Source organism: Lissotriton vulgaris, chromosome 3_1 (assembly GCF_964263255.1).
Source record: "Lissotriton vulgaris chromosome 3_1, aLisVul1.2, whole genome shotgun sequence".
NCBI classification, from domain to species: Eukaryota; Metazoa; Chordata; class Amphibia; order Caudata; family Salamandridae; genus Lissotriton; species Lissotriton vulgaris.
Window position 1 is genome coordinate 166,658,482 of NC_141689.1, and position 15,593 is coordinate 166,674,074.

A 15,593-nucleotide genomic window follows, 5' to 3' on the forward strand; every position below is an offset into this window, starting at 1 on the left:
TTCCCCAGGCATAGCAGGTACACAGGGCACTTCTCAATGGGCTGTCTCACTGCCTACCAGAAACAACAGCGTCTGACATGGGTCACACGAGTAACTGCAACCTCTGGAAACTCTGCACCCAAATGATACTCTTGCAATCACTTACTTGAGCATTGCATAGCGCAACAAAACCGTGATTATAACAGACCACACAAAGGCATTCATGCCACACTGCAGCACTTCCAGGCCTGTCGCACTCTGTACTGAAAAAACACTGGCCTGCAACAATTAACTGGATGCTGCATTGCACATAAATCGCTTGCTAGTTCCACAGCGGCACTCCAAAATCCACTGGTTTCTTAACACCCCAAGGGTACCCTTCACTGACTGGGCTCTTTGCCTTGCACTGGCACACAACCTGGACGAAATCACACCAGAAGCAGGAGAGCTTGTAATGTGGCAGTCTGCGCCCACCGTAAAATGTGCCAGGCATTGTGTGCGATATTTACCGCAACTTGTTCTACCAATCAGAGGGTAAGGTGTGAAGAAGTCACGTTGAATGACATTTGGCACTGACTGACCACTTGTAGTTTGGAGTAATCTATCCACAACAGAGTACCTCGGAAGCAAGTTCCTGTGTTCCATTTAGTAGCATAATGGTCGTTCGGTACTGGTCATCACCACGATTTGGCGCTGCCATGTCCTTTTGTCCAAATCAGGTGCCCCACTGTATTCACTTACTACACTGAACCATGCAGTGCATATTGTACACTGAGTCTAGCAACACTCTCAGAAACGTCAGGCTGCTTCCACAAGTCACAATGACCTGCGCTGACTCACGATACATGTCACGCTGCACAAAGCACTCCTTACTCTGTACTGCAAGTATTAGCAGAGGGCTTCTTGCCGCTTTCATCTGCAAGGCAAAGGGCACATAAATCAACTCGGCACTGCCTTCATCAAGTTATGTTGCCTTGCACTGGCACATAAACCATCTTTGCTGTCCGCTGTCTTGCACCAACTGTGCTGTGCTGCTCTGCATTGTTTCCCATTCCTGAGCTGCATTGCGCGTGGTGCCACTTATAAGCGCTTTGCATTACAAATCCACTCCGCATGTATACTGGCCCTAGTTACATTGCTGCCCACAAACCCTAATACTGCAAGGAGAGCGTTATACCACCACCCACAAGCCTGCATTCTGCCACACACTGTCTGCCCATGAAACAATTAGCACAACGCTGTCCAGCCTGTTGCATAAACAGGAATCACATGCATACCCGAAGATTGTATTTGGAAAAGGGATACTTCTTCTTTTTGATGGATCATCCATCTTTTACGTTCTTTTATATCTAATGTATTAATTCTGCAAGTCTGGATGACAGGGGGAGAGAAGGATGGCAGTTCAAGGGAGGGGCGGCATTTTTTAATTCTCGCCTAGGGCGGCAAAACACCTAGAAACAGCCCTGTCTGTTTACATAGTGTGGCAATGCTAATTAAAGAACCAGCACTAAACTTCACAATATTATTATTTGCTTCTACCTGCGCACATTTTTTGGAAACATCTCCATTAGCACAAGTCCGTGGGGATGAGGTCAACAAACGTGCCCTGAGTCTAATACCCGCATCTTAGCAAAACGCCACACAAGCGTCCATACCTGTCTTTACGAACACGAGGCTCAGGCATCAGGGTGGGTGGAAAATTACAGAGCAGACGTGCGCTGACAGCTCATATAGCGAGCGCAACCTTTCTTTTATTTCGACTAACACACAAACCGAAGCTTCTTTTCTTTGGATATGGTTTCTATTCCAGGACAATGCTGAGAATTGTTTATAAACTGTATAATTAAGTTTGTTAATTTATGATGGAGTCCTGATACCACATAAGAGTTGTACAAAACACTTTTATTTAAAAAAGAACAGATGGTTTACCTTTATTTTGGAAGCATGACTCTGCAAAATAATGTAATTTTCTTTCATTTCCATTAAGGTGTCACATGTCAGTTTTGTCGTTTCACAATGAACCAATGGGTTATCAGCATACACTATATGTGTTCTATGTGCACTTGGTGAAATCAGATGTAGTGAGCAAGGCGGACGTGTCTGCTGAAACGCGTCTGATCGTTTGTCTTGTTAATAAAGACCCTTGATTTGGAATCCCACGGAGTCGGTGCCTGTTTTTCAAAGGAGTGTAAACACAGGATTGAGTTTATATATATATATAAAATCCCTATTCCACTCTCTGAACCTAAGAGTGTTTTACCAAAAGAGAAGCAAGAATCCACATGCCACTATCAGAAAAGTCTTTGTTTGACTCACTTAAAGCAGTGTGTGGTTGATCGAAGTTAAATGCTATAAAATTTAACTTCTGCATAGCGTGAATTCTTGTCAGCAGCTTGGCTGACCAAACCTAACTTTGCCAAACGACTGTTCCAGTCGGATAACCACAGGATCGCCTCCCGCCTCCCGCCGCTCGACTCCCGCTGGTCTTGGGAGACGGCCGCAGAGTGGAGAGCGGGGGCCGGGGAACTACATCCCCCAACAGGCCTTGCGACAGCACCACCAGCAAGAAGCGCCAGGAGGCGCTTAAAAGTCGCGTTCACCCTGCAGAGCGGGGGAAACTTCTGCATAGCGAGAATTCTTGTCAGCAGCTTGGCTGACCAAACCTAACTTTGCCAAACGACTGTTCCAGCCGGATAACCACAGGATCGCCTCCCGCCTCCCGCCTCCCGCCGCTCGACTCCCGCTGGTCTTGGGAGACAGCCGCAGAGTGGAGAGCGGGGGCCGGGGAACTACATCCCCCAACAGGCCTTGCGACAGCACCACCAGCAAGAAGCGCCAGGAGGCGCTTAAAAGTCACGCTCACCCTCCCTCGCGGGACGCCGGGCGAAGCCCGGGCCAAGGGCGGGTCAGTTTCAGCCCGTTCCAGACTGAGCCAGGCTGGGCTGGGCCTACTCCCTTGGTTTCTACTGCCAGACGTCCTTTTCTCCTGCTAAAGGTACTCTTTCTAGCCATTGTGACCTTTGGAATTAGCCCTTGAAGTCTGTAACCTTACCAAAATGTCTACGACAAGGGGATCTAGAAGTAAGACTGCCCTTAGAACTGCATTGATTACAGGCCCTATTGATGATAAGTTCATATCTACCACCACTGAGGCTATTAACCACAATATTTCCCTCTTAGAACGCAGGGTATCCCAGGACCTTGCGATCGCCAGGAGATCTTCATTGAGCCTTATAGCAGCGGCTCAAACCCCGCTCCCAACAGCTGCTCCTATCCCAATCTTAATTCAGTCTGGAACTGCAGCAGCACAAGTACATTCAATTCCTAATGCCGGTGATTTGTCAGCCACGAACCTGTCACTGGAACTGGATACGACAGGGAACCTTGAGATCACCCACGGACCTTGAGCAGATTGTGGCTGAAGATTCTGCACAAGTAACGTGGTTTAAGGGGGTGAGAGAAGGTGCCGTACCCAAGCAGCCAGTACTCTCAAATAAAGGGACTAACGCCAACCAACTTTCCAAAACTAAGAAAAAGAAAGGTTCAACTACGATTGCTACCCCTAGTATTAATTCTGTTTCATCTGGGTTACCTAACTTATATTGTCCCACTTTGGTTAATGTTCAGGAGGGTGGCCCTTGTCAGACGGATTGCGATTTTTCCCAGCTTTTTGTAAGATTTAGGGACCTACTTATACATCATCTCCAGCCGCTGGAACGGAGTATTATGGCAATTGAAAAACAGCTTGCCATACTTCTTGTTAAAACACCCAGCCAGCCCAGGGCAGCAACTGCCAAACCCGGGGGGGTATCCTCAGTGGTCTGTTCGGGGGTTCCCTCAGTTAACTCCGACAGACCGTCTGTTACGTTTAATGTACAACCTAAAACAAACGAGTCCACAACTCCTTTATCACTTGCTCAAAATACCTGTGTAAATTGCACAAAATCCAAGCCCAAAGTCAAATCCTTACCCCAGACACCTTCATCCAGTCAGCAAATCCCCCCTGCTCCTACCCCTTTAGTTATGCCAACCGACGCTAATCATATTACGACCAATGTGTCCTCACAGCAATCCAACAGTAAACCTCTGGCCCCCCCTAAAACTCATTCTAATGAAGGCAAGAGGGGGACCAGATCTAAACGTTCAGTTCATCTGGCTCCTGAGGCAGCTCCATTTACCGTAATTCTAACAGGAGTACCTGATCTTACTGCAGGAACAGATGAACCTCACTGGTCCCTCCGGAATAAAATCCTTCAGTGGCTCAGTATTAATAGGCCATTGAAGCCTCCCAACACCAGCAGAATATCATCTGTACGTAGGGTACCTTGGGTGGGGAAGAGCCCCAAGTGCATTCAGGGGGTCTGCGTCATCGTTACATGAGAGGATGCATCTACTGTGAACCATATTTGTTCATGGCCAGATCTGGAGAAGAAAGGGGGCATCGACACGCATCGACTCTCCTTTTTTTACCCCCCTACATTTAACTATCACTACCCAATTCCACCGCCAAACTGGGCCATGCCCCAAGAACATCCATGGGATTATGGAGACCCATGGCGAACCCAACAGAATAGGGGCAGGGAATGGGTACCTCGTCCCTGGTATCCCAACAAAAGCCATTTTGTAGACAGCGGGTGGCAAGGTATTCAGACAACCAATAGATTTGACTGCCTGGAGATGGTTGACTGACATTATGTCCCACCACCGACAAATCAGCCTGACAATAGGCAGTCAGGATCTGGTTTCAGTGTTCAATCTGTCCCTGTCAGTACACCTGCAGTACCTACTGTGGCTCCCGCATCTCTTAGCGGACATGTGGTTTCACAGACGGTTTCTGCACCGGAAGGTACTTCCATCCAATCCCTCTCTTCCAGTCACCATTCTACCAACACTCAGTCCCCCACTAGGAGGTCAGCAATTGGGCATCCCAGGATAATAGTCCAGGCAACTAAGTATGCAGATCTTACCCTGATCTCATGGAATATTGCAGGAATAGCAGGGAAATTAAACACCCCTTTTTGGACCAGGTTTATTGGAGAAGGATTCGATATAGTCCTCCTCCAGGAGACCTGGAGCCAGGAGTACATTAATATAGAAGGCTACTCTTCCTATTGTCTCAATGCCACTAAATCCAGCTCAGGCAGGGCTAAGGGGGGCCTTTTGATACTCCTATCTAACAGATTGAGTAATTACAAAGTCAGAAGCAGTACAACTGTGGGAGTACATAGCCAGGTACTGAGGATTGAATGCGGTAAGGGAAAAGATCTGGTCCTTGTTAATTTTTATAATAACATCTTCGATGCCACCAGAGGGAATATTTTGTTCCCTTTGGAAAAAGAAATTGCAAAGGTCCTGGGCATCTCAAATAAGAGGACGGACATCCTATGGGCTGGGGATTTTAACCTGCAGCCATGCCACCTATCAAAAGGGAATGCATGTGGTTTTGGAATGGAGCTGGATAACCTTAGAGGGGGTGTGGGCAAGAGCGAGGATTTTCCTCATTTCCCACATTGCCACTATAGCTCCATTTTAAATAAACTGTTGTTTAAATTAGATCTTTACTTGTTAAACTGTAACAAAAACAATCTGAATGCCATCTGCCCCACTTTCACAGGGAGGGATGCTGGGACATTTATTGATCACATCCTGTTCTCTAGTAACGGTGACTACTTAAACCTGCATGTCAGAGAAGAAAGTCTTAGTGACCATAATAGCATTTGTGTCACCCTTCCCGGAAGAGGTGCCAAACTAGAGACCGGAGAAACCTGTACTACCGATATAGTTCCAAGCAGACCTAATGGCCCGAGGATCAAATGGACCGGGGCCAATTCTGCGGCCAAACAAAGGGAGGTCATAGTTAGTTGTAAAACTGAGATCAGTTATTGCTTAAAAGACGTTATTAATTCTGATCTCTTGTTGTTACATTTTATTAATATCAACATTGCTATCGAGGGTATTTTTAGTAAGAAATCATCAATTAATAAAACTGTCAAATTGGGATGGTTTGATAACTCCTGTACAGTAGCCTTACGGGAACTGAAGCTTGCCTTAGGGTCCAAACCCCGAGATAGCAACAGAATTAAAGAAACTAGGGCAAATTATAAAATGGCTATTATTAATAGGAAAAAGGTCCTACAGAGAGAAGCCTGGGACAAGCTGAATGAAGCAGTTGAGACTAAAAATAGTAAACTCTACTGGGAAACAGTCAATAGCCCATTTTTAAATACCGAGGGCATCCCGGAAATCACCTCCCATGTTGCATGCGAGGAGTGGATTATCCACTTTTCCAAAATCTTTAATCCAGAAGGGATACCATTAACCTTACCTCCCGCTGTATCGTCCACATGGTCACCTTTACCCTTGGGGATAACCCTGGAAGAGGGACATGAAGGACTTGCTAACAGCAAGGGGGGGAAGGCCCCGGGCCCCGATGGGGTTCCTATTGATTTATTAAAAGCCGAAACTAACCTGTGGGCCCCCATTCTGGTGAGGACTTTCAACTGTGCAGCCGAAGGCAATATTCCCCCCTCCTGGGGCCAATCGGTCATCATCCCCTTATTTAAAAAAGGTAGCAAATCCGAGGCCTCCAATTATCGACCCATTTCTTTATTGGACGCCTCAGTAAAGGTCATGAGCAGAATTCTGCTCAAAAGACTAGAAACTTGGGCTGAAGATATGAACATTTTAACTAAGGTGCAATATGGTTTTAGGAAAGGCATGGGGTACACTTGAGCAATGTGTAAATTTGGATCTTTTAATTAATAAATACACAGTAGCTAAAAAGGGCAACCTTTTCTTATGTTTTGCTGACTTGAGCAGCGCATTTGATTTAGTTGATCACGGTATTCTTTGGCAGGTCTTATTGGAGTTAGGGGCACCGAAAGAAATAGTTCATTTTTTGGCAAGGCTCTACGAGAAACTTTCTTGTAAAGTCCGATACGGTACCCTAGGCGAATGTACACCGTTTCTTAAAGTTTCAAGGGGCATCCGCCAGGGATGCGTGTTAGCCCCTCTTTTATTTTCCCTTTTTATCAACTGTATTGACCGCACTTTGGCCGCTATACCAGCAGACGCTCCGCTGATTGGAGGCAAACCTGTCACAATCCTACTATATGCGGATGACGCTGTCCTTTTATCCCGCACTCAGATAGGTTTACAGCGTCTCATTGACAGCTTCATGCTGTTCATTCAAAATAGGAGACTCTGCGTGAATAAATCCAAGACGTATGTAATGTTATGTGGCCAGTCAGTTAACAAATTGAAGTCCAGTTTTTATCTAGATAGTGATAAAATGTTACAAGTTAAATCCTTCTGTTACTTGGGAATCACCTATGCCAATGACGGGTCTTGGAAACCTGAACTTGACAATATCAGGATGAAAATGTTGCGAACCACCAGCAGCGTATTTCGATTTGCTTCCAAGCTCGGATCGAGAAGCATCCGAGATATGATTAACATATACAACATACGCTGTGTTCCCTCTGCACTGTATGGGGCGGGTGTGTGGGGTCACATCGATGGCACTTCCTTACAAGAAGACGAAAATAAGTTTATAAAAAGAGTGTTATGTGTCCCCCATTCTGCTTCCGTTCAAATAATCCATGATGAGGTCGGGATCGAGTTTATTTCTGACTTAGCAGCCGTTCGTCCACTCTTATTGTGGCGCTCTATTTGGGCTAAGTCAGAGACTCGATTCACTCAAGAAATTATTCTTGACTGTATAGGATTGGACTTCTCATCCCGTATTCTGTGGTTGAAATACATTCACTTCTGGTATAAAACTTTATTTGATATTGACGTTCTTCTTGACCCCGAATTGGCGGTTGAAATCCCCAAAAAAAGAAATCAAACAAACTTTTTTAAAGTATAAAAAGAAAGCGCGAGATGAGGTTTATGGCAAGTTGGCCACTGTGAAGTTCTATAAGGAACTAAATCTACCATCGGGGTTCCAAGCCTACCTTCAGAAAGTTTCCCGTCCCTCTCATCAATTTGTCCTAACCCGTGTTAGGCTGGGTATTGTACATCATCTGGTTGCGTTTCCAGTACAGAAACTTAAATTTGAAACCCCTTGCCCTTGTGACAACATTTCACGCCAGAGTTGCTGTCATTTTCTACTTTTCTGCAAATGTTATCACTTTTTAAGAATAAGGTATCTAAAACCCATTTTTATTAAATATAACATACGGTCTTTTAAGAATGCCCTAGCGCTTCTATCATCCCTTGAGAATGTGGACATTTGTTTTTTTGTTGCCACTTTTATCTTGAAATGTACAGCTGCCAGGAAATGTATTGTATTGCCATAATTTCATATACTCCTGTCTGTACTTATCTGTCCTTAACAGTACTTTGCAACTAAAGACGTAACATGCCTTTTTACTCTGGGTCTGATTCAAAATGTATAGCTGCCAGGAAGAGCACTTTATGCGATAATTACTTCAAATTCCTGTCTGTACAAGTATCCTCCCATGCTTTTTAGCCTTTTAAACGTTCTTATTATTATAAAATGTTGATATTTGTCATTGTAGATACTTTATTTGAATTGTACAGCTGCCAGGAAGTGTCTAGTGCTGCTATAATTCTACACTTTCCTGTCTGTACTTATTGTTCTTTAATTTTCTTTAATTTTACTTTGCAATTCACAATGTTACATCTTTTGGCTTGGTGTTTACTTTAAAATGTACAGCTGCCAGGATAAGCACTATATGTGATAACTATTTTTATTCCTGTCTGTACATGTATGATCTTCTCACCTTTCAGCTTTTTATCATATACTCAATCATGTATTGATGCCCAGTGCCTGTCTATATATGTCACCTCCCTTAGGAAATATTCCGGAGTTCACTTGAATAACTTTGTTTCTTAAAAATGATTTTAAATGTAATGAATTGTTTATAAGTTTATGCTTGTATGATTTGTACTTTCAAATCGAATAAAAGCTTATGACATGACTCACTTAAAGCAGTGTGTGGTTGATCGAAGTTAAATGCTATAAAATAAGCAATTCCAGCAGAAGCCTATAGGAGAAACAATTTTATCCCAAAACAATACTACAGACTATCTCTGATAAAATGGAGAATTAAACGCATGGGTGCAAAATGATGGGTTCAAGCCACAGGCCTCTCGGTGATCCACCCCAAACACAAACAGTCATGCAGAAGAAGCAAGATCAGTTACCCAGCTCCCGGGGCTCCGCCTCGTTGCTGCTCCATGGCGTGGCTCTCACTTCCGCACTCCAGTCGCTCCAGTCCCCGGCGTCCATGAAGTCCTTGGTGCTCACCTGCACCACGTGCTCCATTCCCATCAAGGCATCTGTGATGACGTCAGTCAGGTTTGCAGTCTCGACCTGTTAGGAATGTAAACAACGTAACCGTTTATAGAGGAAAGAAGTTATCAAAGTGATATCTGATTAATTTAAGAAAAGTCTGAATTATCCTGTGCTTGCTGTGGCAAAGCATGAATGAAACCTTTACTTATCTGTAACAGTGAATTTTCATATTGATGTTAGTCATAAACATAAGAGAGTCTGACCTAGGATTTTAGTGTTTTGTGCACTTAGTTTTGACATCAGTAGGAACCTCACATAGCCCCTTGATTTACCTTAAACACCATCTTGAAACTCTTCGTTGAGAACTCCATCGTTCATCATCAGCTTGAAGTTTGGACCCCGTGATACTTTTTTTTTTTAGATATCTTTTTATTAAACATAAGAAATGACATTCGGCAAAGCAGTGTGTACTTAAATTTCAAAGATACATATGGCGATTACATTTAGGCATCATTGGAGCTGGGACAGATATCAATCGTTGAGAGGGCTTCAAAGCGACAAAGGTTCATCGTCGGGGGGGAGGAAGAGGAGGGGGAGGGGTCGCAGGGGCCAAACAAATATCTCCCAGGTAGGCATTCCACTTACTCACAGCGGACCACTTCTTAGGGCATCCTCGTGCCACATAGACCGTTTTCTCCCTGAACATGCGCCAGTCTAAGTTCCTTTTCCAGGAGGCCAGAGTCGGAGGGATACCCGCCCCCCACATTTGTGCTATATCGCGTTTGGCCACCGTTGCACCCAGAGTAGCCCAGAGCAGTCTCCATACCTGTCATATCAGGGGGTTCCTCCCCCGCGATACTTTTCTGGGTAGGTGAGGGGACTATCGCTATTGCAGGCAGATAACATTCATTTAGAGCACACGTCTCTCCTACATTTCAGGCTTTGTCAGAGTTGCTGGTTGTTGTGGGTAAAAGAAGATAACATGTAGATGGTAGCCAGGTAATTAATCCAAGTCAGGTGTTTATTAGTTGGTTTCAATATGATAAGAATTAGGTCCCACCAGGAGCTTGATGGATGTTGCTCAGCCCTCACTCACCAACTGACATTCTCCACACATATAAATCTAGGAGATAAATCTAGTTACAACACTGGTTCTAATGAAGATGCTGGCCACCATCCATCCCGAGAAGTTTGCTTTAACAACAGATGCCCGTCTAGATGCACCTCCAAAAGAAAATCATTTTTTAACAGCGACTGCAAACAGCAACCATTCTGCCGCTGGGTTGTATTGCATTGCCTTATATTGTATTGAAACTAATATGGTGTAAGCCTCACTGGAAAGAAAAAGAACAACACACACAGAAGAAGTGGACATCAGTATTATGAACAAGTGATTTGGGGAATGGATTGTATTTGGGCCTAGAAGCAACTTGAGGTTTTTACTGATGATAGAAGATGTATTGGTTACCTGAAGAGAGGAGCTGGTAATTCCTCTTGTACATATTAATTCCATTTACACTAATTTTGTCCGTATTCATTCACTCAAACCTGGTGCTTCCCAGTGAACACTATTCTCAACCAGAGACAGACACCCACCAGCTCCTTCGTACTGTTCCTAAAGTGTGGGCATCAGCGGGTAACAACGCAGTGATGTGAGCATAAAGCACTTCACAAACAGTAATGCAAATAGGTATGCAGCCTCATCACTCCTTCAACTTACCACAGACCATGACGGGTGGGCCACCGGGCGGTACTGCAAACGAAACTTCAGCAGAAAGTGGGCTGACTTGGGCCAAGTGGCAGGGTAGTCCCAGCTGGCCCGCAACCTTCGTGGGGCGGAAGGAACTGGTTCCACAACAAGGTCCTGTGGAGGATCCGGCTTAACTAGAAAAAGAAGAAAGTTGCTGTCAGTAAAAAAAAACACCAGCTTCAAAGAATTACTTGTGCAACTCCAGCCACCCAAATCCTTGTCAGGTAGAATGAGGAGATGTTTTTAAAAAAATTAAATGATACACTTTCCCCAGTTAGCCCATGTGGGCTTTTCAAGACATAGGTGAGATCATTAAAGTATGCTAAACTGGTTGGAATATTTGTCAGAGTACATTAGGATTGCAGATAAAGTACAAGTACAAGTATCTGCAGAAACAAAGTTCAAAGACTTCATAGCAGAAACACTCGTTTCCATTATGTTAACCACCGGCGGTACTTTATCATGGAGGCCGAGACCATACAAAACCACATAAAAACATATCCGCTTCATTAAAACCACACACCTCTCAGCACAGTCTTGGTGTTTTACAGTGTTTGTCGGTGTATTGAAACTTGCAGAAGGATCCCCTCTACTGTACAACAGCAGACCACAAGCAGTGCAACCCTCCTGCAAAGTCTGGTTCCTTATCAGATAACCAAAGAGAGCAAGGGAGTCCAGATGCCACAGATGTGCAGGGAAAAGTAAGTGATGGGTGACGGAATAAAATGGATCATTGTCATTCGAAATCTTCCATATTTTCCCATTCTGCTTGCTCCTAAAGATATCTCACATTCACGAAAATGTGTGTTTTGTCAAACACATCTATATTCACAGCACGCTTCCTTAAAACCCATAACAAATCTCACTAAAGATGTGTAAGTAGGGATGGAGAGAAACATAGTTAAAAGGCAATAAAACACCTTTTAGGTAACACTCTTAGGAATAGGTTAGTAAAGCTTTGAAGTTCAGTGTAAGACAAACAGTTGAAAAGTTGCCTCATTCTAGGTCACAACCAGTGTACAGCCCACACTACTTTTTTATGTCTCCTTTTACAAAGACGAACAGTAATAGACACTAATCATGAATGATTTCCTCAAGAAAATCAAATTGTGTTATTACCAAATTTTGTTTGATTCAATATTTTGTTTGTTGATAGTACATAATGTTTGCAACAAAGGACTTTTAGAAAACAGGAGGCAGTGAGTGTTACATTTCATATTACACAGTGATCGACAAGAAAATAAAGTATCTCTAAGAATGCAAGAAATTGTATAAAACAACTTGAATTCAAATTAGGGTAAGATCATACAGATTCATGGTCACAAGTGTTTCAAAGAATTCAGACTGGTGAACCTAATCAAATTAGCTGCTGGCTGCTTGTGGTTTAGTCCAAATACTAAAATCCTTGAAAGAAATTCTTTGAATATCTACACTAACTCAAATTATTTCAAACAATAAAAGAAACATTTTCAAAATAAACTTATGGATGGGAAGTTGAAACATTACACACACACACACACCTGAATCCGAATCACAAGGAATCTTATTGTTTGCATTTTTGTGACCGTAATGGGTTTTCCTCACTAAGTGGTCCATGAAATGAGTCTAACACCTACATCATCATAACACTAGGTATTCACAAACATTTGAAATGACTTTGCCACACTTCCCTGCTTTTATATACTTACTTGTATGTGAACCACACCAGAGTAGAGAAGGAAATATAGGGAAGTTTAAAGGACACCACCATTTTTACAAGGGGATGCAGAAGGAAAGTCTTGCATTAGAAAAATGTTTCCAATGGGAAGAAAGAAAAACAATTTGAGCAATTGTGTAAATTCCCTAACCCAAAGCAAGCATATGTTTTCATTGGGTAATTTTCTGTGAATCAGGAGAAAAGTCTTACGTACATCTACACATGAAAGTAACAAACAATAAAATTGCTTCTGATAAACAAGACAAATTATGAGCCTGGCGCATTGTTTGCCAAAAATGCTAATACTGGCTTTCAAAGCACAATGCTGAGAATATTTCATATGGTATTGCGAGTGGCTCTCAAAAATGAATGGTTCACCTTGTTTCGCAATGGATGAAAGAGTGGCGGGAGAACAACGTTGGATTAGGCCGAGGACAGGGCTCAATTTGGGGAGGTGAGCATGGCCGCAATGACTTTCTAATTTCTAATGAGGTTTGCTCTGTGATTTTTTATTTTTTTTATTTATGATGATCATTTGACAGTGTTCCTATAAGTGGAATCTTCTTGTTGCATTTGAATAGCTGTAATTAGCAACTTAAAAGATTTAAATTTGTAGTTTGAAAACAAGACATTTTTAGAAAGTTCATGTCCCTTCTTGGAGATTCTGGGATAGCAGGTACATGCGAGAGAGAAAGACTTCTCCTGCAGTAGAGCCTTGATGGTCCAAGGCTATAGAAAGTAGTTCAGCATGCAGTAAGCAATATAAACAAGGACCATACTTGTATCCACTAGAATGTTTGGAGGACTTGCAGGCCCTGGAGCATCATAGGGGTCAGTATCCACACACAATGGAAGCATCATTTAGACATTAGGTGTAGCATGTCCTTTAGCTTCAGCAGAGTGATGCCTATAGAGGGATGAAAGGAGAGTGACATCATTCAGCCCTCACACTCACCGATCGAGTGCATAAGCACCTTCAGAAGACGGAAACTGTATCCCAAAGGATTCTCCTCCGTGATGTTCATCGTGTAGGAGCTCCAGAACTCAGAGTTCCTTACGCTACACATGTTGGGCCTCGAAGGCTCTTGTAGGCAGGTCCCAGTGACATAATTATTGTTCCTGAAAGGGAAACAATTGTAGTTTATTTAAAGGAATACTTAACCAGGACTATAGCTGTGAAATGGGCTACAAAAGGCAATAAGTCATATTTCAATATAGTATGCAGTTCAGAACTGTGCAACCATGTTTTTAAATTAGCCTTGCAAAATTCAAATGTCCGCTCGGCCACCGCTAGACAAAATGGTTTATTCAGGCAATACATTTCTGACTGTAATCAAACTTCAATCATAAATGCCATACAAGCAGGTAAATATAATTCACTATGCAGTGGTCGCTAACTATGCAGTGGTCGCTACCCACACATTAATTTACTCTGCAATATAAATATGGAGCAAAAACTGTGGAAAATCGTAAATTCATCTGGTACTGGTCACTTTTAAAGTTCTGTTCATTACATATGTCACCACCCATTATCTCCCAGAGTACCCTGCAATGTTGTGTACCTCACAGTGTTAGACTGGTGGCCCATGCATGCAAATGACTCATGTATGCTGGTGACACATGGACTAGTCAATGGATGCTGGCGGCTCATTGGTACAAAATGTCTGACATTCACACACAAAATGGGTAACAGGAGAAAGATGTCTCATCCACTGATCTCTGCCACCCAACGCCCTCTTCTAGACCCATTCTGAGAAGTGTGGCTCAATGGTTAGAGTAGCAGACCCTGATGCAGAGGTCTAGCCCGGGACCAGGGTTCAATTCCCCGCATCGGCGGGTCTTGGGCTCAAAGTTCCACGGATCTGATAATTCTCGCCTCGGTGCCTATTCCAATCATGGAGTCCCACTCTGCAACTCTGGGCAATAGCTTGCTTAATCTCCACAACGGCCCCCACAACGCTAAGGATGCCTGGCCTTCACCCTGGAGGTGCCCAGGAGTGGACGCCTCACAGGGAAAGCCAGGATGGGTTCCACAGCGGTATTCGTACAAGCGCCTTGAGACCCTTGCGGGTGAGTAGTGCGCTATACAAGTATCAATTTACATTACATTTACATTCTGATATCTGGGTATTTTGGTGTGAGTCTGTACAGTTTCAATTGCCCAAGATAACCTGCCCTTTGCCACTATGTGTGATAAACGTTTGCAAATACACTCAGCTACTGCTCAGATGCAGTAAGTAAAATGCGTTTGTCTGGGCAAGACTTAGTACTCATCACATCACCTACTTGCCTGCATCTCCCACATTCTCCGCAAGCTGCACTGCCACCCAATTGGAGAGTGGGATTAAACCGAAAATCCCTCTGCATTGTTCACAAGTGTTATCTTTCCAAGGGCCTTGCTTTCTAAGTTTGTTTACTGTATTCCCTTTGCTAAATCTGCTGTACATTAATTAGTTTCGCATGTGAGAAAGGCTAATTCCAGAAACAAAGTTTTGTCTGCAGTTGTGATCACTCCACTGTATTGGCTAACACCATGTATTTTTGCCAGCAAAAAACACCTTGAGAGTGACAGAGATCTTCCTGTGGGCCAGACTAGGTATCTGTGACTATTCAATGTATCACTTCGGCCATCATTTTCTCTGCCAGGACCAAGAGACCAGGTACATAACATCTAAGACTGGAATAACATCTATCCCTACAGTGCGATGTAAACCGAAGGATATAAATATTGGGTAACTAAATGATGCAATGTCTGCATTAGACTCTTACAATGGGGAGATCAGAAAAACTTAAACCTGTATAAAGTAGAAAATACATGGACTTTTAAAAACCATGTGGTGTGAACATAGTAGAGGAGATCAGCATATTCTAGTGAAGGTGTGACTAAAATACGTAGGAAGAAA

At 43.4% G+C, this 15,593-nt stretch overlaps 1 protein-coding gene across 2 annotated transcripts in view; it reads right to left on the reverse strand.

The window, feature by feature from the left end:
- The window catches only part of IL11RA (interleukin 11 receptor subunit alpha), a 648,138-nt gene that overhangs the window by 14,500 nt on the left and 618,045 nt on the right, over positions 1 to 15,593 (reverse strand). For both annotated transcript variants that reach the window (XM_086960265.1, XM_086960264.1), the window contains 3 exons: positions 13,646 to 13,809; positions 10,965 to 11,128; positions 9,154 to 9,322 (listed from right to left, as the gene is read on the reverse strand). In XM_086960265.1, coding sequence (XP_086816391.1) covers positions 9,154 to 9,322; positions 10,965 to 11,128; positions 13,646 to 13,809 — 497 coding nt within the window. The remainder of the gene's footprint in view (positions 1 to 9,153; positions 9,323 to 10,964; positions 11,129 to 13,645; positions 13,810 to 15,593) is intronic.